This window comes from Felis catus, chromosome F2 (assembly GCF_018350175.1).
Source record: "Felis catus isolate Fca126 chromosome F2, F.catus_Fca126_mat1.0, whole genome shotgun sequence".
NCBI classification, from domain to species: Eukaryota; Metazoa; Chordata; class Mammalia; order Carnivora; family Felidae; genus Felis; species Felis catus.
In genome coordinates, this window is record NC_058385.1 from 51,718,633 (window position 1) to 51,745,919 (window position 27,287).

Consider the following 27,287-nt stretch of genomic DNA (forward strand, 5'->3'; position numbering starts at 1 on the left):
GTCTAGAAACATGAGCAGGATCTGACAGTAGGACTGAATATAGAAGAATGTACTCAAAAAAAACCTAAATAAAGCCTAGATGTATGAGGATGTAGGAAACCTTTAGGAAATTACAAATTTTCAGGTGTGACTATTTAACTGATAAAGAAAACTGCTGGGGCACCTGGGTGGCTCAGTCAGTTGAGCATCTGACTTGGGCTCAGTTCTTGATCTCGTGGTTCACGAGTTTGAGTCCCACACTGGGCTCTGTGCTGACAGCTCAGAGTCTGGAGGCTGCTTCGGATTCTGTGTCTCCCTCGCTCTCTGCCCCTCCCCCACTTGTGTGCACTTGCTCTCTCTCTCTCTCTCTCTCTCTCTCTCTCTCAAAATAGGTAAACATTTAAAAAATTAAAAAGAAAAGAAAACTGCCAACTTGTTTTCTGTAGGGAATTTAGACTTGAAAAATGACACTTAACAGTAGCCTCTGGAAGTACCAGGAGCCAAGAGTAAGCTAGGCTTAGGGTTCAGTTACAATTACAAATATAAAATTGTGTAGCTTGAAGTATTTGAATTTAACTCCTATCGTTTATCAGGAACTTTTATATCAAGAGAAACATTCTATATGCATGAGTGGGGAAAATGTTTTATGGATAGCTTTTTGCTTTCCATGTTAGTTCTGATGTCAGCTCTGTAAAATGTAGAAGTGAACAATGCATGACAGTGTCTGCAGAAATAATGTGAACTCTGTAATTTTTACAGCTAAGATGCTATTACAGATTAAACAGAAAAACACTGACAGCGTCTAGTTACCCAAATAGTCATTTCATTATCTTTTTCTGGGTTGCAATTATTTATTTCTAACTAGTGTTTTACTATAGCTTTAAAAATACTCCTTTCAAAACTAAAAGCAATAGCCAAATGCATTATCTTTGTCCAACACCACATTTTAGTTTGCTATTAGGAAAAATAAAAGTCCTTTCGCATCTGCATTCTAATACCTTTTAATGAAACCTTTAAAAATGATTAGGTAGATTTTTTTTTTCCCAACTAGTTTCACAAATATTTGAAGAATTTAAAATACTATAGGGAAAGTCTATAATTTCTGAATAAATCTTCTTCTGTTTCTGGGCTGATATTAACTCAGTTGTTGAAAAAAGAATTATGCATTGAGGAGGGCACCTGTTGGGATGAGCACTGGGTGTTGTATGGAAGCCATTTTGACAATAAATTTCATATTAGAAAAAAAAAGAATTGTGATGGAGATAAAGTTGAAACAAGTGTCTGCTGGGTCAATAATCACAGCCTGTGGTATTCTTTACCTGTAGGTTGAAGAAAAAGTCCCAGTCGGTGGATATTACCGCTCCAGGGTTCAACCCTTTGGCTGGTGCAGGAAAGCCAATGCCGCAAGCGAGTAAGCCCCCCGCACCTAAGACACCCATCATTGAAGAAGAGCAGAACAATGCAGCCAATACCCAGAAGCATCCTTCTCGGAGGAGTGAACTGAAGAGGTTCTACACCATTGGTGAGCACCAGACATTCTATGCATGTGAATAGGTGACGTGTGTCTGAACAGCACTGTGAGCGCGTGGGTCTGTGCTTGTTTATATGAGCATATATCGTTCTGATGGTTTGTGTGGTCATTTCCATTGAATGTGGAAATTGAAAAACACTGAAAACCTTCAACAGACTTAAATAAGAGAGTAGTCTTAAGGACCTTCCAGAGGAGTTAATTTTATGTATATATAGTTTTCCAATTTTTAAGCTTATGTGCTACCATTTTCATTTTTGCCATTTTTCAGCTGGAGCCATTTTTTGTTTGATTTTGTTCGTTTCATTTTCCCTCCAGGCTCTGAAGTCCCTGACCCTGTTCTGTCAGGTTGTTAAGGCAGTGGTTGATGTCACCCTGTGACTAACAAAGCCATTAGGAAAACAGAGTCTGAGGGAAGGCAAATTGGCCTTGCACAGTACTTCACTTTGGAGGGACTGAATCCCATATAGAACCCATCATCTAAGAAAGTCGTCAGCTATGGATAGAGTCTTGCAGGCATTATGGGCCTGTTTTCCTGGATAAAATAATATCCTGTAATTTTGAACTTTATCACTTAATTGGGATTTTAAGTAAATAAGTTGAGTTATGAACTTTTTATACCAATATTTGTCCATTATGTCTTTGGCCTTGCTTTCTAATAACAATTTTCAGTGTTTTAGGTCTATTTGAGACAAAAGTTGCTCAGTATATCATATATGGTAGAGGATGATGCATAGGGGAGATAAATCTACCCAGGAAGGGAGGTGGATGCTTGGCCTTGCTTTATTATTTCATTCTAGAGATATTTGGTCATATCCAAAAGCCTTAGAAGTAGAAACTATGGCTTAATGGGTTTACCAAAGCTACATCAAAGGGGTCACATTTTATTTGGTATGCACCACCCTAACTACCCCAATATGGGATGTTTGAAATGTTTTTCTCAGATACTTCAGGGTTCTTCTCAGGAGATCACAACCAGAAGACCGGATTCTAGTTCTGACTCCCACATCAATTTTCTGGGTGACTTTGTCAAGTCACTTTCCTATGTCTTTGGGTTAGGTTGTATCCTTCAAGCTTGAAGACATGCTTCCGTGTTGGTCTAGTACTATTTCAGGATATGGCAACTAAAACCATGCTTTCCCCTTCTGCCACTCTGTGTCCTCTTCCTGTATCTACTCTCAAGTGCCCTATTCTCGGATGAAGATGTTCGAGTCTTATTTTTCAAGAGATAGCAGGCATGGTGTCTTTGAGGATATCAGTAGTCAAGTAACAAGAATTGATATAAGACAGTGGCAACAAGTGCATGTTTACATTTTTAAAACTTACAGTTGCATGTTTCTAAAAATCAGTCAACTAGAAAAGCCCGTAAAGTTTACTGCGTCTCTATTTTCCAATGTCCTCTCCTCCCGTCCTTCAACATGCCCACCACCTTCTATTGCTTCTCTGACTTATTAACTGGATAAGAAGAAACAGTATTTTGCCTTCAGAAAATAAAGTTTATTGTATAAACCAAATATGCCTTAAAGATGAGAAAATGAGGGAGAAACAATGACCAGTTTGGCCACATGAATAAAGAGACAAACCTAGAAAATAGAAGTCTAAATGGTGAGTTTGGATTTCAGAGAGATGAACTGTGAATGATTTTTAAATAGCCCTACCACTAATGAATATTTAATTATTGGATTTTCAGCAATTTTATTCATAATCAATGCCAATGGCATGTCTATTATGTTAGAACAGATATCTGAATTATAAACAATGTGTTCATATAACCCTTCTACTAATTTGGACCCACAGCTATTATTTTCAAGGCCGAAATATTAGCAACTATGTGATCATTTGTGTTGAAAGATTATTTCACAAAACAAGTATATTTCAGTATTCCTTAATACATGTGTTAGTAATAACAACAACTAAAACTACCACTAGTTGGTAATGCCATATACCAGGTACAAGTGAAGATTGTTAGGTAGGTGTTATGCTCTTTATTTTTATAGATGAGGGATAGAGCCTGAGAAAAGTTAAGGAGCCATGAGTAAGATAGCAGACTCTGCAAATGAAATTAACCTTGTGACACTTCAGAATCGGCTTCTGTGTTATTCAGAAGGATACCTGCAGAGGTGAGCCAAAGGAGTTTCTATGGGTAATACAGTGGGGTAATATTTTTACTTCAATTCTCAGATAATCTCATTTAAGGAAACCATGCCAACTAACGCATCCGCCAGCCAATGTGCCCTTTCATTGAAAGCTATCTTTCGATGTCTCAATTTATGGTTCACAGAACTGAAAAAAAAAAACAAAAAAAAAACAAAAAAAAAAAACCTAGGAGCCCTCATGTGGCCAAGTTGAGTACTACATTTAAATTTTGCAGTGAAAGCAGTACTGTATTTAAGTGAAATACTATATTTAATTGCAAGTGATGATTCTGGGGATTAAAGAATTTTAAAATTAAAAAAATAGAAAATTTTGAAGTTATTTAAATGTCTTTTAGTGGGTGGGTGGTACAGTGGGTTTCTCTAGAAACTAGTTTTGACCTCACAGCTGTTATCCTTCATGAACTGATGTATAGGATCTATTTTCTGTTGTGAGAACTCTAAGAAAGATATTCTAGTCTTCTTGTATAGACAATAGTTTCAGGTCCTCAATTATTCCTAACAATAGAAACATATTAAACCTAATATAGCAGCAAAAAAAAAATGACACAGCATAAACTCATTTTTTATAAGAGAATTAACCCTTCTTATAAGAAGTATAATAACAATTCATTGTTTTGTATTAAGTAGGGGAAAAGCTATTCTCTATTGATGTAAAATATATGAATCTTTGTTGCGACCGGCGCGACAAACACCGAGGTCAGGGTCCTGAGGGTAGGGGAATGCAAGAAAAAAGAGAGAGTTTGGGAACAGGAGGGTCCCGTGGGCTGATGGCCCAAGTGACGGCTTTATTGTTGCTGTACACAATCTGTTATATCCAGACTCTTATGGGTCAGGCCGTTCTAAGAATAAACAGGTTTCACGTAATCGCTGCCAACCAAAACATTTAGTTCTGTGTTTCTTGTGCATTTTCTAGATGGGTCACAAGACCTTGTTGATAAGATTGCTAGCAAAACACAATTCCCATGTTTGTTTCTATCTGACTCGGGGTAGAAAAAGGGAGGTAGCATTACTGCCAACACCTGCAGACCACAGGCTTCAGGAATCAACTTTCTCAGCCTTGACAAGGCTTTCCTATGCCCTTGAAAGTGGGGGAATGGGAGAGGGAACCACCGGGTTGTCTTGAGTCAACAGGGAACGTTGCTCCACCCGGTCTCAGCCTGGCGCCGGGGCCGGCCTCCCACATGAATGGGAGGGGGAACCACCGGGTTGGCTTGAGTCAACGGGGAACATTGCTCGACCCGGTCTCAGCCTGGCACCGGGGCCCAGCCCCCCACATATCTTCACATAAATGAAAAGGAAAGTAATCACAATATCAGGACCATGTAAGGAAAGAGCTTTTTCTGCCCTGCTTATGTCACTAACTGTATAATCTTGCAGTTATTTGCCATCTCTGGACCTTAATTTTTTCAAATCTGTAGAATGAAAGATTTAGATCAGATCAGTGTCTAAGTATCTTTTGTCTCGTACTCTCTTTTTATTATCATAACTGGCTATATGAAGTACTATGTAAGTTTTTCTTGCTGTGAAACGAATTGCCACAAACACAGCTCTTTAAAACAATGCCCATTTACCAGCCCACAGTTATGTAGGTCAGAAATCTACATAGCATGGCTTGGTTCTCTTCCCAGTACATTACAAGGCTAAAATCAAGGTGCTAGGTGGACTGAGTTCTCATCTGGAGGCTCAACTAGGGAAAGAAATGCTCCCACATTCATTCTCCTTATCGCAGAATGTCGTTCCTTGCAGTTGTAGGACTGAAGTTCCCCATTTCTTTCCTGGCTGTCAGGTCAGGGCCACACTCAGCTTTGGAGGCCACTCTCTTTCTTTGCCATGTGGTCTCCTCCATCCTCAAGCCAGTAACTGTGCTTCAGATCCTTGTCATCTGAATCTTTGACTACGTCTCCTGGGGCTAGCCAAGAACGCTCTCTGATTTTAAAGGGCTCAGGTAATAGATCAGGCCCACCCAGATGATCTCTCTGTCTGAAAATCAGCAGAACCTAATTATGAGGGTCATGTCCATCATATTCACAGTCCCAGGGATTATGCATGCATATAGATCAGAGGGTTGAAAAAAAAAAAAAAGATCAGAAGGATGAAGAATTTGTGGACCCTCTTAGTATTCTGTCTAACATATTTTATACCCCTTACCCAGTATATAGCACTATATACTCAACTACCAGCACAGCTCAAGCAAAACTTCCTTAAAACATTTCTGTCATGGGGCGCCTGGGTGGCTCAGTGGTTAAGCGTCTGACTTCGGCTCAGGTCATGATCTCATGGTCTGTGAGTTCGAGCCCCGCGTTGGGCTCTGTGCTGACAGCTGAGAGGCTGGAGCCTGCTTCGGATTCTGTGTCTCCGTCTCTCTCTGCCCCTCCTCTGCTCATGCTCTGTCTCTCTCTGTCTCAAAAGTAAATAAAAACATTATAAAAAAAATTCTGTCACTATCTGTTCTGATTTTTATCCTATCCTAATGCTCTGTCAACTCACTGAAGCAATTACATAATTAATCAATTGGGATCTACAGTTTGAAAAATCACTGGACTGGATATTTGAAGTCCTTCAAATACTTAAAATCATGTTATTATTTTTAAATGATAGGATTAATTAGAGCTAGAATGATCCAGCATTAAATTGGTGGGTTAATAGAGGAAAATAGAATAAAATTTGTCACGACTCCATTGTTTCTGGTAGATAAAACTCCTGGAGTTTGGCATTCTTTGACATTGGCACTCTATGACATTCTTTTCATCGTCCCAGGTAGACAGAAGACAAAACCAAATAGTAGACTCAGATATTTGTAATGTGCTTTTTATTTGATACCTTTAATTCAGAGAACCATATGTAAGGACTTGTGAAAGAATTAGGCATAGAGGTAGTAAAGAAGACACTACATGCAGGATCCAAAAATGTCCCATTGTTCCCAAGGTGAATCTGTATAATTCTATGTAGTATTTGTTCCTTGCTTTAGAATCTAGAGCTAGAATTTGTACCTCTTTTTCCACCTTCTGTGATTGTTAGTAAAAGGTGCTGATGTCTTCCCATTCTGACAACTTCCTTGACATTTATAAAATAAAACAACTCTTGACTGGCTGTCCCCACAATCAGTCATTCATGAAACACCAAATGCTGATGAGCCCCTGATCAGTCCCTCCTCTGTGAAAACCTTACAGGCAGTGCTGATGAGAATAGAAAGAAAAGTAAAATAGAGAGCCCTGCTTTCAAGACAGTCATCAAATGGGTGGGAGAGGAGAGTGCCTGGTAAAAATGGGTATACCAGTGAGTAGAATTCAAGACAGATGCCCTAATGACATTGTGTGTGTGATGGGGGGACGAGTGGGGAGCAGCAGAGGCTAGGGGAGGCTCACTCAAAGTGCTGTGGAATCCAAAAGATGGAGAAATTGCACCAGATTGTAAGGACTCTCATGGACTCTTCATTAGCTCCATGGATACAGTCGCCTTTTATCACCTCTTGCCCTCCTTGTGTTTAAGCTCCCTTAGCATCTGGCACGCACTTGTCCCCTTTATCAATTCCTATGGGGAGGGAATGATGCCATTAATTTCAGTAGTCTGAGTACTGAGTACAGTGTGAGGTGCAGAGTAAGTGCTAAATAAACTTTGGGGGCGGTAAAGAGGAGGGAAAACGTGGTCCTAGTGGAAGTTGTGAGGAGTAACTTTGCCCTTGCTAGTGGAGGAGGAGGGAAGGAAATTGGCTAAGAGTTCAGTTTAAGGAAGAGCTTCAGAGGCTTCAGGAACATCTGCTTGGAAGAATGGTGAATCAGATAATACAGCCTTCCACTCTATCTATCTATCTATCTATCTATCTATCTATCTATCTATCTACCTACCTATCTACCTTAGAGTTATCAGAGCCCTCTTTTATTACTTACACTAATGCTCTGTGCAACTTCACAGAGAAGGCAGACCAGGGTGGAACTTAGCCTTCTCAGGTTTCTGGCTCAACAGAGCTTCCGAGCAGATCCAATAAGGAGGCTCCTTGGCTCTCAGGTGTCCTGATGAATAATACCTCTGGAGCTTTCCCTCCCTTGAGACCTCTCACTATCAGGTCCTTACCTTGTCATGTGAACTGACAGCCTGCTCACCTTCTTTAATCTCCTGTTTACTCTCATGACTCAGTCTCTGCCTTTTATTCCATCTGTATTAATGTCACCAGAACACCTCCTCTTTGCAAGATGCCCCCTATGGTGAGTTAGTCAATGTTTTTTACACAGTACTTTTCACTTATATTCAGATGAGTGAGTTCTGGATTTATGTGAGGGATGTGTATAATTCAGACTCTTCCACGTATGAAAATATGTTCATTTATGAATCTATTCATTTATTAAGTCAATAAATATTTAGTGAATGCTCACTACATGCCAGGTCTTATCCGAAATTCTGTTAATACAACAGTAAACAAGACCAAGTCCATGACCTCAGGTGCTTATATTCTAGTGGGGAAGATAGGCTATAAACAGTCAGGTATCTAGCACATTGCCAAGGAATGAGGAGTATTTAAAGTTTTTTTAAATGTTTTATTTATTTTTGAGAGAGAGAGAGACAGAGCACGAGTGGGGGAGGAGCAGAGAGAGAGGGAGACACAGAATCTGAAACAGGCTCCAGGCTCTGAGCTGTCAGCACAGAGCCCGACGCGGGGCTCAAACTCACGGACGGCAAGATCATGACCTGAGCCGAAGTCGGACGCTCAACCGACTGAGCCACCCAGGCGCCCCAGGAATGAGGAGTATTTAAAGGAAAAAAAAAAACAAAACAAGGGAGAAAGGTGATAGAAAAGTTACTCTATAAAATGTTTAAATCTCATATAATTTTTATTTGATGAATTTTGTCAGATGACTTATACGGTCCTAAGAAATCACTTAGGATGGTGTCAATTACAGGACATTAGATGTGCTCATAATAGATTTTTCAAAGCACTTTTGCTTTCCTTGCACAGAATTAGGTTTTGAAAAGACTAATGGAATTGACATTTGCCGCATGAAGAAGAACATGATTGAGGGGAAATGTAATGCTCCTCAAGCTGCCTGGCACTGTTTAAAGAAGTGGTGTCCAGATGTTTTTTCATTTCTGTCAAGAAAAGAATAAAACATGTGGATTAAGCTGTAGTATAGAATATTGAAATTACATAAAGAATGTAACACATTTTCTTATATGTTACCGGAAAGTTTGCTTTTTGTTTATTTCTTAACGTATAGCTGTAACCTCTTTAGAATGGTTCAGAAGTCAGTTTGCCTAGAGGGAAAAGACCAACGCTCAAAGATCCTAAATGATTGTTATCAATGTCAGGAAGGCTGAGGTGTAGTCATTCCCTGTGTTTATTAAGAGCACCTTCTTTTGCTCAAATGAGCAACAATCAATGGTGATAAACTTGGCCTCTGGAATTGATGTCTAAGTTGGAATCCCATTCCCTGTGCTATATGTATGACCATAAACAAGGTACTTGGAATCTCAGAGCCCAGCATCTTCACTTACAAGAGGAAATAAAACTGGCGTTTACTGAAAGGGCTGTGGTGAGGAATAAGTGAAATGATCTACGTAAAGTGCTCATCCTAGTGCCTAGAATTGGGAAGTTCTCAATCAGTGTTAACTTGTTACTGTTGCTGTGCATCAAGGATACAGCCCGCACAAGTTATCCCTGGGCAAAGATGTGAAGCTTAACCTGGAATTTATGTGACTCAAGCCTACCCTCTTTTGATCCTTGTAGATCTGGTCACCTTATATGTCCTGCTTAAAAAAAAAACCTGCAGTGGTTCCTTCCTCCCCACCCCCCCCCCCCCCCCGCCAAGAACATAGGATTGTTGCTCTACAGACCTTTCCTGTTCTGCTCCTATGTGCTCTCCAGCTTTATCTCAGACCCCAGCCCTATACCCTAGCTAAGCCAAATTCCTTATGATTTACCAAAGGTGTTCTTATGTATGCTATACCCGGGGCTTTATGTTAGCTCCTCTTTCTTCCTAGAATAGTGTTGGGATTCAACCGAAACTTCCCTCATAACTGGCCACACTTTCCCCAAATCTGATCAACATGAATAGATTTCAAAGCATTTTAGCATACACATTATCAGTGTTTTAGGTCTCTAACAAATACTCATTGAATTCAGTGTTTGCTTGTAACATTCTTAAAGGGTACGTGGAATATGTATATACATATATATACACATATACATATACATATATATATATATGTATATGTATATGTGTATATATATTCTGACCACCGTGCAGCATTCTGTGCAATTAAGTCTCTGAAAGTTGAATGATTTATTCATGATCACATTTTGTATAGTACGAAACCAAGGAAAGAATCTACATAGATGCATGACTAATAGTAAAGACCTTGACCTCTGTACATTTTCAGATCACATTCTTTTCTCAGAAGCGAAACAAAAATGAAATAACATCACTGACCGAGATCTCAGTGAGTGGTTTCCCAATGCAAGTCCATACCATTGATGGTGAAACAGACCATTAAGAAAGAGTATTAGTTTTTTCCTGAAATTAAATTTATTCAACTAAACTGACTGTTCTTTCCTTCTTTTCTCTTACTCCTCTTTTCCTTCCTCCTTTCTTCCTTTTTCCCCTTCTTTCCTTTCTTTTTTTCCTTTTCCTTTTCTTTCTTTCCTGCCTCCTTCCCTGTATTAAAATGAACTGCTTTTTTGTGAAATGATGGCATAGTATATGTATTGGTTTGGTAGGCTTTTTAAATAAGATTTGTTCTTTTTAAATCTCATTGCTTATCAAAAATAAATTGGGAAATGCCCACCAGAATACTCCTTTGAAATTTTACTGGTCTGTGAAATTGTAAACTCTGAAACTCTGAGAAGACAAGTGTTCTTGTCTTTTGCCCTGCCTTCAAGATAGAATGCCTTCAATATTGCAAACTTAATGAAGCACAGTTAAATATAAATTCGTATCTTACTAACCCTGGGTGCTTACATATTAGAAAGAGAGCCTGCAGAATTAGGGGTTCCCTGGGAATTCTTTTGAGTAGTTGGCAAAATTAAAACAGTAATAACTAGTTTGGAAACTCTAAAAAGAGAAAAGCAAGATGCATATTTTAACTGCTTTTTAATTGCAGTACACTAAGCATTTTAAAATATCATCATATAACTTGTATGCCTCTCATTTTGAAGCCAGACTTTTTAATTATAAGAATAAAAAAGAGCAACCCTAAAGTGAAAACACTGTAACAGGAGAGAAAAAAAATGGGAAAGAGTAATCTTCCTAGAGGCAACACATTCTGCAGCATGAAAGTAGGTCACCCCTAAACCAGAACCTTCTCTCCAAGCTAGAAGAATCTTCATGCAAAAGCAGAACGTCTCTGTGATTTAATCAGCAGAACCATCTTGACATACGGGTCACTGTCTATAGGCACAGAAACTAAAATGGATAACTGTTCTCAGGGTTCAAATTAAATCATGTTCTTGAGAAAAATGACTTTGTTTTGAAGTCTGTTCTGACAGTTTGATGACTTCTTGTATTTTCTGAGTCACAAGAGTCTTTAGGGAAAATCATTCCATTGCTGAGGTTCCTTGTGATACATGAAACTGAAATTTCCCAAATTGACCTGGGCTTTTCACAAATTTTGAGGACCACCACATGTGTAGAAGTGTTGTTTCTTTTATTTTTTATAAATATTGCATACGAATGTGCAATTTTATTAAGAGAGTGAATTTAAGGATATTGAGAATGCAAGTTCAATTTTTTGTTCTTTTGTGGGATAAATAGACCTAAGGACTCAATATATGCATCTGTGTCTGTGTGTATGTGTTGAAGAGGTATTTAATTGGGTTTTTATTTTATGTCATTTTTATAATCCATTCCATTTAAAACCCACTTACAAACATGAAGGCTAGGAGAACCCACCAGCAGAAGCTTCTTTTCAACTCTAGAATAAATATGAAAGCTTTATGTCTTCCTAGAGAAATTAGATATTTTTTTACTACATATTTATACAATTTTAAACCTTACTACGAAGCAGTATGTACTCAGAAGGAAGAAAAATGTTTGTTTGTATCCCTTTAGATTGGTAGTACCCATAATGTGGCAGATAAGCTTGCCAACTCTAATTTTCCTGGGTTAGCACCATATTTTGTACATTTGCCTTATTCTTTTTTTTGCTCTAATTCTGTGATTGTTCTGTGTCAGAAGTAATCAAGTCAGGACCAAGAAACACAGCTTAATAACGGTTGTGATAAATGGATTACAAAATGTCAATAAAGCTGAGGTTTCCCTGAGCAGCTTGTATTGGTATTGTTAACCTTAAACAACTTTATAACTTTTTGTTATTTATAACAACATAAATAACTTTCAGTTATTTTAAACAACTTTATAAGTTTTTTTTATTTATAACAACTTAAATAACTTTCAGTTATTTTAAAAATATGTTGATTCGGGAATAGCAGAGAACTGCAATTCAGGACAAGCAAGCTAAGGCAAAAACGGAGAAGACAAGAGATAAAGGAGAGGAATGCCCTTTTACAGAGGAAATCCGGAGGGTTGGGAGCACTGTGATAAAAAGTCCACTGGTGTAAACTGGGAGTTAGAAGTATAGTGGTCTTTTATTGGTTGAGTTGTGACAGCCTCTCACTGGCTGGGCTGGGCAGGAAGAAAGGAGCGGGTAGAGTAGTGCGTTTGGCAAGGTGTGTCGCTTCCTGTTGGGTCTGTAATTAAAGACTAGTGATAAGGCGTGAGCGCTCCCCCTGCTGGCCTTCTGATTCCATTTTAAATGAGGTTTCCTTTAATTAATTTTCACAGAAAGGTGTTTGAGTTGCAGCTAATAGTCTTATAACTTACTAAAAACAAATTATACCTGTCAATTTACTTAATGATTTCTAAACAGCCTAATTAAAACTAGTTAGAATTGTGGAATAATTAAAATGGACATTGTGTCATGGTTGAGAAATATTCATGATCCTGTTTGAAATTTGCTAAATCCCTATTAAAATAAGCCCTTTAGCACTGTCGGCAATCAAAACTTGCCCTTTCCACTTACCAACACTTGTAGGAATGTTCCCTCTCACTGAACCGTGACTAGGGGAAGAAAATAACAGATGATTAAGAAAGACCACTTTATTGTAAACATTTAAGGGTAGAATTAATGGCAATTTGAACAGTAAAATATGTGTCCTAATTTCCCCAGTATTTCCATTTTTTTCTAACAGTATGAATTTAAAGAGCTTCCAAGGATTTTTCACACATTCAGAAAGAAAGCTGTTGGTATCTCCTGATTATTTTTAAGTTGGCTTTTCTTCCCAATTCATACTAAAGACATTTCTTCACACATTAAAAAAAAAAATCAAGATTTATGTTCCTCAGTGAAATGGTGACCATATTCACAACTCTGACCAAAAAAATATTACTTAGAAGAATAAAAATAGTTAAAAGCCAGGCACAATTGAGGGGAAGTCTTCCATTGCTATTTCTGCCAGATATTTTGAAACTACTTTGACTACAGTTAATTACTTTGAACAACTCAATTATAAATGTTTCAGTGACCATTTGTAATAGATTTACAGCAAAGCACGTACACTTCTCCATGCAAGCCAGGCCTTTACTGAGCATTTTTGAAACTTCACTAATGCAAACTTTGAGATCAATTGGACAAACTATGAGATTAAAAGCCTTTGTGTTAGTACAACCTATGAATAAAAAGATACATGGATTTGAACTGGAAACATGAGTTCAGGGTACAGAAAATACTATGTTGAAGACATTAGCTTAAGAAACAGCTTTTTACTGGGTAAAAACACCTACTAAGAGGAATCAAATGAGGTGGTTTTAAAGTAATATTATCTCTTAATTAACCTATTTCGTGTTACTACGTATGTTAAAGTTAAATAACTTCAAAATATTATATGAATACGTTTTTAGTAATTTAGATGGATGCTTCCTGGGGGAGAAAGCCCATGTTGTCCGTGTAATCATGGCCAGTGAACCTCAGCATCCCATTTCCTCTATTCTATTTGGTCATTTATTTGGTAAACGTCTTTCATAAATTTGAGTCTTAAGTCTTCTGGTATCTTGTGGAAAGAACTGATATATGTTTAATTTAAAAGAACTGTGTTATAAATATTAAAAACATTACACATTCAGTATATGGAAAATAGCCCATCATCAGAGAAATCGGTGAGACTTTAAATAGTGCCTGCCCATCCACGGCATTACAATATTTTGTTTGCTAGCATTTGTACTCAAGGATCCTTGGACTTTATGTGTTGCTTAAATTTTAATACGCTGATAGAAAGGACATTGATTTCGTCTCGTAGTTCTTGAAGCCATAGGAGACAAAAAGTATTGTCAATAGTATATTGGAGCTAAAACATCATAGGTGCTCATGGAGAGTTGAATGTTAGGACTGTTTATTGAGTGTCCTATAGACCAATTCAAAATAATTCCCTTTCCAATTAGGTAGTTTAAGTGTCTTTGAAGTCTTTTTCAAGTACTATTTCAAGAGAGTCAAGATGTAGCAAAAGCAGTAGAATAATATTTACTCTGAGAAACAGGATATCTAGAATGCTGTTTGGAGCTATAGAGTTTCACTTCCTGCTTTAAATAACTTTGTCAAATTACAGATCTTTTGTGACATGCGAAACATTCTTGTAAATACACATAGGGTGAATGGGATGGGAAGGGTATAGCCAAAAACATGCATTTAAATAAAAAAGAGAGAAATATAAATAATAATTCCCTCTTGTCATGTTCTCATTTATTTTTTACCTCCACTCCTGTATAAGCCTATCTGAACTTCAATATGCAGTTTTAAGAATGCTTGTTCATTCATTTACTTAATAAGTGATTGAGCACCACTGACAAGTGCCAATAGTTGGAAATGAGGCTTCAGAAAGACGAGAGGCTGAATAAATGGGGGTCTTGTGTGCCGTACTATGGAATTTGGACTTAATCTTAAGCATTGGGAATTGTTGAAGGGTTTTGACTAGGGAAATGCCTTGATAAAGTCTCTTTATAGAGAGATGTTTCAAGCACCATATGGAGAATAGGTTGGGGATATATATGCCTAGAGGCAGAAAAGTCTTTCAGACAAATGGTGTAAGGGCTGAATACATAATATGGTGTACTGTTTAGGAGCTTTGGCTCTGGGATTACATAGGGTTTAGATCCTAGCTTGGCCGTTCTGGGTAGCTCTGTGACTTTGGACAAATCACTTCTCTGAACTTCTGGTTTTCGTTTCGGAAGTGAAAATATTACCATGTACCACTTAGGTTTGTAATAAGGTTTGCATGAGATAATGTGTACAGATTGCTTAATAGATACTGGCTCAGAGTAGGCACACAGTGAATATTAGATACAAAGCAAAGTATCAAAATAATAAAAAGTGACGAGAGCCTAAAGTAAGGCAGAGGCCTTGGGACAAGAAAGAATTACAGAGAGATGATCTAGAAATATAAAGGAATTGATGACCAATTAGAAATGAAGAAGGAAGATTTTCCAGTTCATACTATAGTTTCAGGTTAAAAAAAATTTTTTTTTGAGGTTTATTTATTTTTGAGACAGAGACAGAGCGTGAGTGGGGAGAGGCAGAGAGAGAGACACAGAATCCAAAGCAGGCCCCAGACTCTAAGCTGTCAACACAGAGCCCGATGTGGGGCTCGAACCCATAAACTGTGAGATCATGACCTGAGCCAGCGCTTAAATGACTGAGCCACCCAGGTGCCCCTGTAGTTTCAGGTTGTAAATACCTGAAACAACAGCTAACATTTTTCAATTAAGAAGATATATCTTCTTTTGTAAACAGAATGAATATCTATATGGGCCAGAAAAGGGGGTAAAAACACATAACAATATATGAACATTGAAGCCCTGGGCCTTTTGAGCTCTGGTTCAGAAACAGTCAGGGACAGCCAAGAAGTGCTCAATTTCAGTAGGGGGACTAGGACTATAGGACCCTATGAACTGTGACAGGCAAGTAGAACTCAAGAGAACATGACCAGTAAATGCAATGCAGGATCCTGGGTGGGATCCTGGAACAGAAAAAGGACAGTAGGTAAAAGGTAAGGAAATCTAGATGAGGTCTGGACTTCGGCTAGCAGAAATATATCATTATTGATTCATTAATTATAACAAACGTGATATCTGATATATGATGTTAATCATTGGGAAAATTGGATGGTGGGGTATATGAGAATTCTAGACTATCTTAGCACAGTTTGGTAAATATAAAAACTATTCTCAAATAGAAATGTTTGTTTAAATGGCAGGGGAATAGAACCCCCTTCACTTCTTTGAACTTGACCTAAGCAGGGGTTCCCAACTATGAAAGGAGGCTGGAAAAAGCTGTGATGCTGCCCACCCCAGGTGGTGGCACTAGCAAGCTTCAGAAGCCAGAGGAAAAAGAGGAAGGCTTGCAGCCTGGGCCTAGGAGAAGCCACCCCTTCATTTGTTATTTTGATCTATTTTTGTACCCACTGACAGCATGGGCTAGGAGCCACCCATGTAAGACTTTTGTCTGGGGGCGCCTGGGTGGCTCAGTCGGTTAAGTGTCTGACTCTTGATATCGGCTCAGGTCATGACCCCAGGGTCATGGGATCGAGCCCTGGGTCAGGCACTGCACTGAGCCTGGAGCCTGCTTGGGATTCTCTCTGTTCTTCTCTGTGCCTCTCCCCTGTTAGCACATGTGCTCTCTCTCTCTCTCTCAAAGTAAATAAATAAACTTTAAAAAGAAAGACTCTTTTCCAGAATGGAAGTCTCAGAGGGCTTGTAGAGATAAGCACAAAATAACTGGATGGAAAGAGAAGACACACTACAGAGATGGAAAGAGTAAGAAAAACGTGAAAAACCTAAAAGTTCCCTCTCAAGAGGAGCCTAAAACTAAAATTTAAGTACATGAGGGAAGCTAGACCTGAGAAAGTCAACAGAATCAACAATTGGGTGAGGAATTGACTCTTGATACAAAGAAAAAAAATTAGTTCTTAAAACTGACATTATGTTTTGTTGGAGGCTTCTAGGATAACTTGAATTTCAAATTTGAATATCAGGGTGAATGGGGTTGCTATTTACAAAGATAGAAAAGGCTGTAGGGATAGCTTTTACTTATTTATTTTTTTGAGAGAGACCATGCAAGACAGAGCATGAGCAGGGGAGGGGCAAGGAGGGGGGGTTGGTTCACACAGAATCCAATGCAGGCTCCAGGCTCTGAGCTGTCAGCACAGAGCCTGATGCAGGGCTCGAACCCATGGACTGTGAGATCATGACCTGAGCCGAAGTCAGATGCTTAACCAACTGAGCCACCCAGGCACCCCATGAGGATGGCTTTTAAAATAGGATATAGGGTTCAACTGGGGGTCAGTTGAGCTTGAAGTACCTGTGGAAATGGGCAGTTTGGAGCTGCAGTTCTGGCCCTCAAGGGATCAGCTTAGAATAAAGTCATCCAATCAAATTGGCATGCAGGGATACAGGAGTTTCTGAAGACACGTGAGTAAAGTAAGAAGAATATTTTGACCTAGATGTAAGGGGTGGGACGAGACCGGAGGCCGAGGAAGGATGGTCAGGGACACAGGAGGCAATCCTTGCTGTTTCCTCCAGCTCTATAATCCAGGAAGTTTGTCCTTCCTAGCCTCTACTAGTTACTCGGGAGAGAAATCAAACCATGTCATTCATATGACCAAAAGTGCCAAAGAAGGTTATGGTGATGGGACCCCGACATGCTATGATTAGAGAATTTATTCTCTAATAAATCTGTGCAGGAAAGCTATGTTGGAGGTGGGCTTGGAACTATTCCTTATAGAAAGAGAGATCTCTTTGGTTCCCTTCTTTGGTCATCTTTCCCATTTCAGTTCACTAGAGTAATAATATCTGTCAAGAAAAATGGGATGAACTGGGGTTGATGTCTAAATATCACATCAGAAACCTTTCGGTGTTAGGTATGCCTGGGTGGCTCAGTCAGTTAAGCATCCGATTTTGGCTCAGGTCATGACATTGCGGTTCGTGGGTTCGAGCCCTGCGTCGGGTTCTGTGCCAACAGCTCAGAGCCTGGAGCCTGCTTCGGATTCTGTGTCTCCCTCTCTCTCTGTCCCTCCCCTGCTTGCACTCTCTGTCTGTCTGTCTGTCTGTCTCTCTCTCTCTCTCTCTCTCTCTCTCTCAAAAATAAGTAAACATTAAAAAAATCTTTTGATGTTAAAGGCAGATGGTTTTTATCTGATTTAAAGACAAGTCAATGTATCTCAAAACCTCTTTTTTCCGTATCAAATCAGTATTCATGAGTCTCTCCTTTTTGTGTAAATCACACTTATGATTCATTCTGCTTAAACACCCTATTTGTCGCAGAGTCATAACACATCACACGGTCTGAGAACTTTCTCCGACATTATTTTGGGACTTGTAGAAAACCTAAGGATGAGCACCAGAAAGCAAATGACTCAGAGTCTGAAGGCAGTTTCATGATCCACCACCTGAACGGGGGAAAGGTTAGGTTTTACTTTTCATCAGCAGGACTCAGAGGGGAAAGCTTTAATGCCTTGAAACGATTCTAAAGGATTGCTCTCTCCACTTAATGTGCATTGGAGAGTCTTATTAAGACATAGGTGCTGACCCGGTAGACCCATGGCAGGGCCCGCAGTTTTGCATTTGTAAAAAGACTTCAGGTGATGCTGAGACTACTGGTCCATGAATAGTAAGGCTAGTCTGACAAGCCTGAAGGCTTTCTTCATTTGGCAACACATATAAGATATATTTCAATATTTGGACCCAGATTATCATCCTGGAATTTATCATTAAGACTTGTGTTGCTTCCTCAAAACAAACTGCTTAGCTGCCACCCCTTAACGCGTGTGGTATAAGAAACTTTCAGAATAAGAATGTGCATTTAACATTTTTTAATGCTGATTCATTTATTTTTGAGAGAGAGTATGAGTGTGAGCAGGGGAGGGACAGAGAGAGAGAAAGACAGAATCCAAAGCAGACTCCAGGCTCTGAGCTGTCAGCTGTCAGCTGTCAGAGCCCGAGCTGGGGCTTGAACCTACAAACTGTGAGATCATGACCTGAGACGAAGTCGGACACTTAACGGACTGAGCCACCCAGGCATCCCAAGAATGTGGATAAAAAAAAATAAGAAGAACGAGGATATTATCTCACATACATATATGGTTTTCATATTATAAAACACACAAATTACCCTATAGTATTAATAGATAAAATTGGGCATTTCAGACATGTTAGCAGTTCCTGAGTTTGGTTAGTCCAGGGTGTGAGCTGTGACAATATTGTATAGTTTCCTGAAGAGCAAGCAACAGAAGTAACATAGATTCTGACACGAAAGAGACATGTTAGGAATTAGAAATTTACTGGTTCTTTTGCTCTACTGTTCACCTATTGTGTTGGTCAGAGTTGTTGATCAGCTTCTTCGGCTCTTGATTGGGAATAAAAGTACTTTCTTAGACTTTTTGTGAGTTTTAAAAAAGGTGATGCATAAAGCTCTTCATACTGAGTCTGGCTGGTAAATATGTAACAAACAGTTGCTATTTCTCCAAAGAAGGAAAAAGAAAATGGAGGGGGGAGTCAATAGGGGAAGTAATAGCTAGTTAGTAACAGTTTTAGCTTACGAAAAATACAGTATTGATAAATTTTTAATATCCATATTTATTTATTTTGTACTCAAAGCAAAAATAAGGTTTCTCGATCAGACGTTTTGTTACCTACAACAGAAGCAATCATGGGTTCCCTTTCCTGAATCTCCTTGCAGCAACATAATGAAAGATGTCTGCTCTATCTATAGGGGCTTGTACTGCAGAAACCCTGACGTGATGAATCTGGACAATTATAGAGGAGCTGGACAGCTGCCCTGATCCCCTCTGGAAAGAGGGAAACAAAACAAAACAAAACACCTTTGTCCCTGATGTAAATGAATCCTCTCTGGGAAAGGTCCCTAAGATTTCACAATCCTTTGCCAAATAAACAGAATCACTGAGGGTTTTAGTCTCCTTGAAAATGTAAATACGTAACTCCAGAAAAATAAATCTGTATTTCTCCAGACCCTTCTCCATATATTCAGCCATCTTTTAACCCAATGTTCTTTGTTAATGCTGGGCCTCATATCCTCTTCCCACCTCCCCTACCTCTGATTCCTGAGCTGTCAGCAAAGTTTGTGCAAATCATGAAGTTCTGGCTGTGATTGGACTTCCTGTGGAAACAGATGGAAGAACTGAGTTCCTTGTCCTGCCTGAGTTGGGCAGAGATAGGGAGAATATACACAGACACGTAGGATAGAGAGACCCTCAGCTGGCCTTAGGGTTAGGTATGTAATCATTAATAGTGGAAAAAGGGGACTGGAAAAATCAGATGAACTTGAAACTCTTCCCGCATTTGTTCCTAACTAACTGCGGGGCCCTGGACCTGGGTCACTTGTCTCAGGATTCTAACTCCCACATCCCACAAACTAGGGAATGTCATATCCTCATGCTCCTAAAGATTCCTTTGCGCCTCTGACTCTTAGATTTTAATAATTTTAACTGAAGTGCATTTTATTAAGTGCTGTATTCAAATGAAGTTATTTTGAGCATTGATTTTTGGCACAACACCTTTCTAAATTCAGCTCAAATAACATTTAGTTTTAAAAACATGTTCAATTACTTGCCTTATCTCCTTTGTGCCATTTTTAGTATTCTTTCATTAAATTTTGTTGTTCTAAAACTAGGCTGGAGTTAGTTTTTCCCAAGATTTACAAATTTCAGGTCAGACCTGCTTATTTCCTGTTTATGATTCCAACCATTCATCATGATTTGTCTTTTCTTGCAGCCCTCCCATATTGTATTATCCCACTGAAACAAGCAACCTTTGTAACAATTAGATCCCTTCATGGGAACGAATCTTTTCTCGGTGGCTCTGTCCTTTGTTTGGGTTTCATGACCCCCGAAACGTCTGACATACTCCACAGCTGTGAATAGCATACAAGTAGGTGTTTTGAGTGCAGTAAAGCCAAAAAGCTGAGTTCAGTAGAGCATGGAAAATGCACGTGAAGCTAGATTCTTCAAAGTGGGGAAGAGGAAGGAGAAAGGAACCAGTAGTTATGAGCACATGTGCAAGCAGGACCCCGGTGCATTATCACTTCATCTTCTCATCATAAAAACTTTGTACTAGTGGATATTTTTCGTCTTCGCAGTACGCATGAGGTTCAGAGATACCCCATGAATTGTCCAAGGTCACCCAGCTGGTAGCGAGGAGGAAGAGGATTTAAATCTACATTTGATTGGGGCGCCTGGGTGGCTCAGTCGGTTAAGCTTCCGACTTCGGCTTGGGTCATGATCTCACGGTCCGTGAGTTCGAGCCCCGCGTCAGGCTCTGTGCTGACAGCTCAGAGCCTGGAGCCTGTTTCAGATTCTGTGTCTCCCTCTCTGCCCCTCTCCCATTCATGCTCTGTCTCTCTCTGTCTCAAAAATAAATAAACATTAAAAAAAATTTTTTTTTTAAATCTACATTTGACTCTAAAACATATCTTCTTTCCATGACATTTCACTTTCTTCAAGCTGTGTGGCCTATTCTTTGAGGCAACTTTGTTATTTATCAGATAACGTAATGGCTGTATAAGCACTACTATATCAACTGTAAAGTGACCAGGTGTGACTTACTATTGCTTTAACTGATAAAACTGGGTAAGGCATTTAACCTTCCTAGGGAACAATAATAAATAATTGATATGCACAATTATGCACTTAGCTTGCTTATGTAATTTTATTTCTCATGTGCGTATTTGAAATAGCATTTTATAATTAATGCATTTTTCCCACCAAAGTACTAAACGTGGCCTTTTCCTATTTTCTCCATGAAAGGAGAATACTGGCAATGTTTGAAAACTCAGTGTAGGATCTGGCTTGAGGCTTGTTATTGTGTGGTGTGTGTGTGTGTGTGTGTGTGTGTGTGTGTGTGTGTGTGTATTTTTTAGTAAAAATTAAATGGGTTTCTATAATTTGCTTGTTTCATGCCCTAGTACATTATGACCTGATGAAATATCACAATAATTTGTTGATAGGAACCAAGATTAAGTTCACTAAACATGCTGTTAGAAAATGGTAAATTAATTTAAAATGTCATGCGGTGGGATTGGGTAGGACTCCTTTAAGAAGGACTCACGTCAAACAAACCTTTCTTTGTTAACAAAAGACTTAAGGATGAGGAAAATGTCATAGAGAAAATATCTTGATTTTGGTAGAACCATCCTTCAGATGTCTTAAGGTGGTCAGCTAAGAAGAGAGCAAAATAATCACAAGATGATTCTCCTAGCTTTAAGGATGACAAATGGCAGGGAGTCAGCTCAGAGAATGGTTCCTGGCATTGGGCCTCAAGGCTTGAATATGAAACTGTTGTCTCATTCGGATTTCCCCAGTACCGTTGACGCAGACAGGTAAGACATAAACTGACACGATGCTGAGGGAGATCAAAATATGACAAGATACGTCGTAAAGGATTGGCTCAAATTGAAAAATTAACATTTATATAATTGATTCCAATGTTGTATAATTGATTCAGACTGAAAAGTTAATATTTGATGAGTTTGAGTGTTAATTTTTCTCTTTGTTTCAAAAAGACAGCTGTATGTATACATATTTCAGAAAACCTGATGTAACAGTGTAGTGGTGGAAGAAATTTCCCTTCTTCCCTTCTAGGATCTTTGACTGGTCTAATAATTGAATTGAAATAAGACAGATAAACAGGAGAAAAACAAATTTAACTTTGTATGTATCAGAGGCCCATAAAAATACAGGCCAAAAGGCAGCTAAGCACTCGAAGCTTATATAAAATCCTGAGCTAAGGACAGGGATACGGGCATGGGGCAGGGGGCAAAAGAGGTGGAAAGCCACTCAGAGGAAGGTGGGAGATGTTTGGAACACAAAGGTTGCCCTGTTATGCAGGTCAGGTTGTCAGGTAAACCCTATCTTCTGTAAGAACTCTCTTCCTGGTACACACCCTCTTTCCCATGTAAATTAAGGCAGTTGAGGGGGAGGAAAAGAGCTTTTCCTGAATCTGCTGGAGTTTGTTTGCTTTTAGCTCAAAATAATCCTTATGCCAAACTGACATATTTTGGGGTGGTGAATTCTGCTTTCCTTCAACAACAATTTGAGTTAAAAAAAGAATCATAGATTTTAGGAGTTGTGGGGGAGGAAAAATAATTTTCTCTCTATCTTATTAGGCTTTTGGCTGAGACTCCCCCTGTGATAAGAGACAGATTAAGGGGAGAAAAACAGAAGTTTAAAAACATCCATGCCTCCTGTATACTTAGGAAGTACTCAGGAAAACTGAGCAATTCCCTGAAATGGCCCAAGCCACCACTGTATTGTGTTGTGTCGTGTCGTGTTGTGTTGTGTTGTTGCATTGCATTGCATTGCATTGCATTGCATTGCATTGCATTGCAAGAGAGATAGTGTGTATGTGAGCAGTGGAGAGAGACAGAGAGAGAATCTTCAGTAGGCTCCACATGCAGCACAGAGCCCAATGTGGGGCTCAATACCATGACCTTGAGATTGTGACTTGAGCTGAAATCAAGACTCAGATGTTCAGCTGATTGAGCCACCCTGGCATCCCCCCAAGCCATCCCTTTAAATAACATCTTCAACCTAAGATAAAAGATGTTTGGGGGAAAAAAAAAGATATTTGGGGTGGGGAGGTGGCCAGTTATGAGAAGGTACCAGGCAAAGCACAATAAACAAGGGTAAGGCTGTTAGGCAGATTTAAGTTGTTCCTACTCCACTGATAGGAGTTTCTAGATATTTAGTCATCCTTCCCTTCCTGGTACAGAGAGGGAGACACCCTTACAAGTGGTGACTTCCCTTATAAATGTGAAAGTCTCTTATAAAAGTATAACTTAGTTTTCAAAGCTTTTCCCGTGTCTGCTCTTTCTTAAAAATAATCAGCCTAAAATAGTCCTTATGCCAAAGACATTTTGGTGTGGCAAATTCTGCTCCTCATCAGAAAGAACGGTCAGCAGTGTGACACAGCAAACCAAAAAAGGGATGTAATCTTTTTTTAAAAATGTTTATTTATTTTGAGAGAGGAAGTGGGGGACAGAGAGAGGGAGAGAGAGAATCCCAAGCCGGCTCAGCCCTGTCAGCACAGAGCCCACCCAACTTAGGGCTCGATCCCAGGAACCCTGAGATCATGACCTGAGCCAAATCCAGAGCCAGATGTCTAACTGACTGAGCCACCAAGGTGCCCCAAAAGGGATATAATCTTAAATGATCAAGATCTCAGGGATACACTATAGCAGTTGTGTACCCCCAAGGACGAATGATCAGCCATCACCTACCTGGCTCCCAAAGTATAACTCTAAAACCAATGGGCAGAAGTTCCAGATCACTTTTTAGCTAAATATAAAGAAGGACTATATGAAAATAATAGCCTCAAAAAATAGGGGATACTAAGACAACTCTGCCCTATATTTTATTTACTTGGCCTTGTAAAATGATACATTTGTATTTTATTTTTGCATAAAATGATGGTAATGTTTGTACTATTCCATTTTATATAATATGCCAGGCCACAGTCACCTTTTATTTTCATTTTGGTAGACTTCTGAAATGATTCCCTTTTTTTTTCCTCTAGTATTTCTGCATTACTGCCCCAATTGGGAGTGTCCCTCAGTAAGTGGCATTGTGGAAGAGTTAAAAGCCTTGGCCATAAAGCCAAAGACAGCCAGATTTAAATCCAGTCTTTACCAGTTACTATGTGATGTCGGAAAGCAACCTTTCCTTTGCTAACCAGTTGCTTAATTTCTCTGAACCTTGGTTTCTGCATCTGTGAAGAGAAGATATTGTCTCAATCACTATGCTGTTCCAAGGATTAAATGTACATAATATATTTTTTAAATTAAGATACCCTTTGAAACAATAAATGTTTAACAAACACCTATTAATAGATTATAAGATTATGATAATTCACATTTTTAAAACACTTAGAAACACTTTACTACATAGTATGTAGTAACTAAATAAAAATGAATAACTATCATGTTAACATAAAACAAATTGGTGCTCCTGAGATGTGACACAAATCGTTTATCCCCAATCATGTGCCTTTGCTAACAAGCATAAACTCGTGCTATAGGTTCTCTTTATTTTTCCTTGGAAAATACAAGTTCATTTCAGTATTATTCTGTACCTTATCCTTTCCAGGAAATACAGTGGTGAAGAAGAAAGCAAGATTCACTCATTGTTGCCAAAGCATACTATATGATTCAAGGGGTATCATAAAGCCATATCTACCTCAAATCTTTTCTCTTTTGGTTTGATCCCAAAACCAAAACCTTCCTTTGAAGGCTTATATAAATTATAAAACTTGCAAGACAGGAATTTTTTTATCAGAGAATCACAGATCCACCTGTGAGAAGAAAGGCACTACTGTTGATTCTTGCTTTACAGCACTTTGGAAACATTGAGTTTAGCGGATTGTGGGTTTATACCTTAGAAGCACCGAAGCATTTCCCTGAGGTGTGATGAGCTATGAAAACAGTTGATTTCAGTGAAGGATCAGGAAACAGTTGATTTCAGTGAAAGATCAAGAAGCAAGGCAAGGATTAACATCCGTAGTTGAAATACAGGGCAGCCCAAGAGGGATCCCAGGGAGGGAACCAATATCTCAAAGGTAGTAAAGAAGAAACGCATCCATTGGGGATAAGATAAAAACATTCTTTCTAGGCCCAATGTTTATTACTTGGTTTTATTCTTGACTCTTACATGTTTCATTCTATTTTATCTTGAGTATATCCCATGAGTTGTGTATTTTTTTATCTCCATTTAGCAAATGAACAAATTAAGGCCCAGACAGGTTAAGTAGTTTGCCTGAGATCCCACAGTTAGTAACTGAAAGATCAAGGATTTGTCTTCTGTACAAAAGCAGAGGCCTATTTGCTGTATGTCCCCACTTTCAATGGATAAAATCATCCTCTATTTTACAAACAGCAAAATTACTTTATCATTAATACATATCCAGGTGATCTTCCCAAGCCCTTCAAAGATAACTGTTTAGATTTAAGGAGACTACTTAGCCGCTAAGGTTACACTTGGAGATTATTATAAATATTATCCAACATGAAATCCTAAAATGAGATAATTTACAAGGAAACAAACAGTAGATATTCTACAATAAGTGTTTATTAACCTGGCAGTAAACCTGATTGTGGAAAACAGATCCTTTTTCTCTGAACCCCATAGGTTTTTGTTACTCTTCATAAAGCAACTCCAAGAAATTTTGGAGGAAAGCTTCTGAAACATGAAATTCTTATTCAGAACTTGAAAAACTCGTAAGAAAGATTTATTTTTCTCCCCAATCTATATTTCTGCCAAAGTTTATTGAGAAAATTCACATATACGCAATCAAGCTTATTTTAACATCATGCGTTTCCAATGTGGGTTAGACTTTTTTTCTTTTTTTAATTTCCATTTTCTCCAATAAAACTGTGGTGCATTACTGAATACAAGTAAATTCAGTTTAAATAATTGTTTCAAATGGATCATGCTGTTAGCAATAACCAGAAAGTAATATCATTGCAAGAGACTAAATTTCACATTGGCTTGAGTTCTAAGATCATGAGAAAAAAAATAATGAAACTGTATGTAATATGGTTCCAGTATTTCAAAAGTTACTTTTCTTATTTATTTTTTTATTTTTTTAGCAAACCTTTCACCCTATCTCTGGTTTCTTTCTTTCTTTTTTCTTTTTTATGAATGGGGGTACAGTTTGTGTCAATAGTTTCCCCCCCAAAGCTGTGGAGGGTAGGGTAAACTCTATTTTGCATTTAATTGATTTCAGATGTAGCTGGTCAATTTGTTAGCTTTGACTTAAAACTTGCAACTTTTAAGAAGAAATGTGTGACTTCTTTCTGTACTATAAGCATAAAGAAGAGATTTCCTACATGTCAGCACTTCTTGGTGACATCTTCTGTGGCTAGGTCTAAATACAGACATTTGGAGGATTCTACAGAACATCAGTAAGGAAAAGTATAAGGAGGCTACCAAATGAACATTATACTCTTTGTTCACAGAATTTCATGAAAGGCTTATTGACCACATATCCTACTTTGAAATTAATGCAGTTTGATTAGTTTAAGCTGCATGTGGTTATTCCTTTGTTTTTATACACACTTTTGTTTTAAAATTCCCCACGTGAGACATGGTCAGTTTATCTTTGTTTTCTCCTTGTTTTATGTTGTTGGATTCTTTCAGTTTTGAGTACTTACAGGTGGGGGTGAGAGGTTAGTTAATGATTCCATGAGAGAAGATACTGAATAGTATATACACATCAAACAAAAGAGAAGACCAAAAACAAAAACAGAGAAACTGTGAATTGTGTAATTCTTAGTGATTTCTTTAAAAATTTATGAAAAGCTTCTGGCATCTTTAAACATGTAAGTTGGTTTCTTCAAACACAACTAGGTGATTTCTCCCTGTGGATACTCATTGGTGAGCAATACTGTGTATTAGCCAAAATTTTCTTAGGAAAACAGAAAGCATTCTAGGTGGTTGACCAAGAAAGGACTTAATACAAGGAATTATATGCCTACAAAGCTATGGAAAATTCTGTGTAAAAGTCAGAACTATTGCTGGTTTAAAAACAATAACAACAGAAGTGCAAATATGGCAGGAAGCTCATGCTAATGCTCTCAGTTGT

The 27,287-nt window shown here is 38.5% G+C and overlaps 1 protein-coding gene across 4 annotated transcripts in view; it reads left to right on the plus strand.

Moving 5' to 3' along the window:
• Positions 1-27,287, plus strand: part of OXR1 (oxidation resistance 1) — a 453,716-nt gene that overhangs the window by 226,449 nt on the left and 199,980 nt on the right. For all 4 annotated transcript variants that reach the window (XM_023248293.2, XM_019823028.3, XM_019823026.3 and 1 more), the window contains one exon: positions 1,305-1,501. In XM_023248293.2, the coding sequence (XP_023104061.2) occupies positions 1,305-1,501 (197 nt within the window). The remainder of the gene's footprint in view (positions 1-1,304; positions 1,502-27,287) is intronic.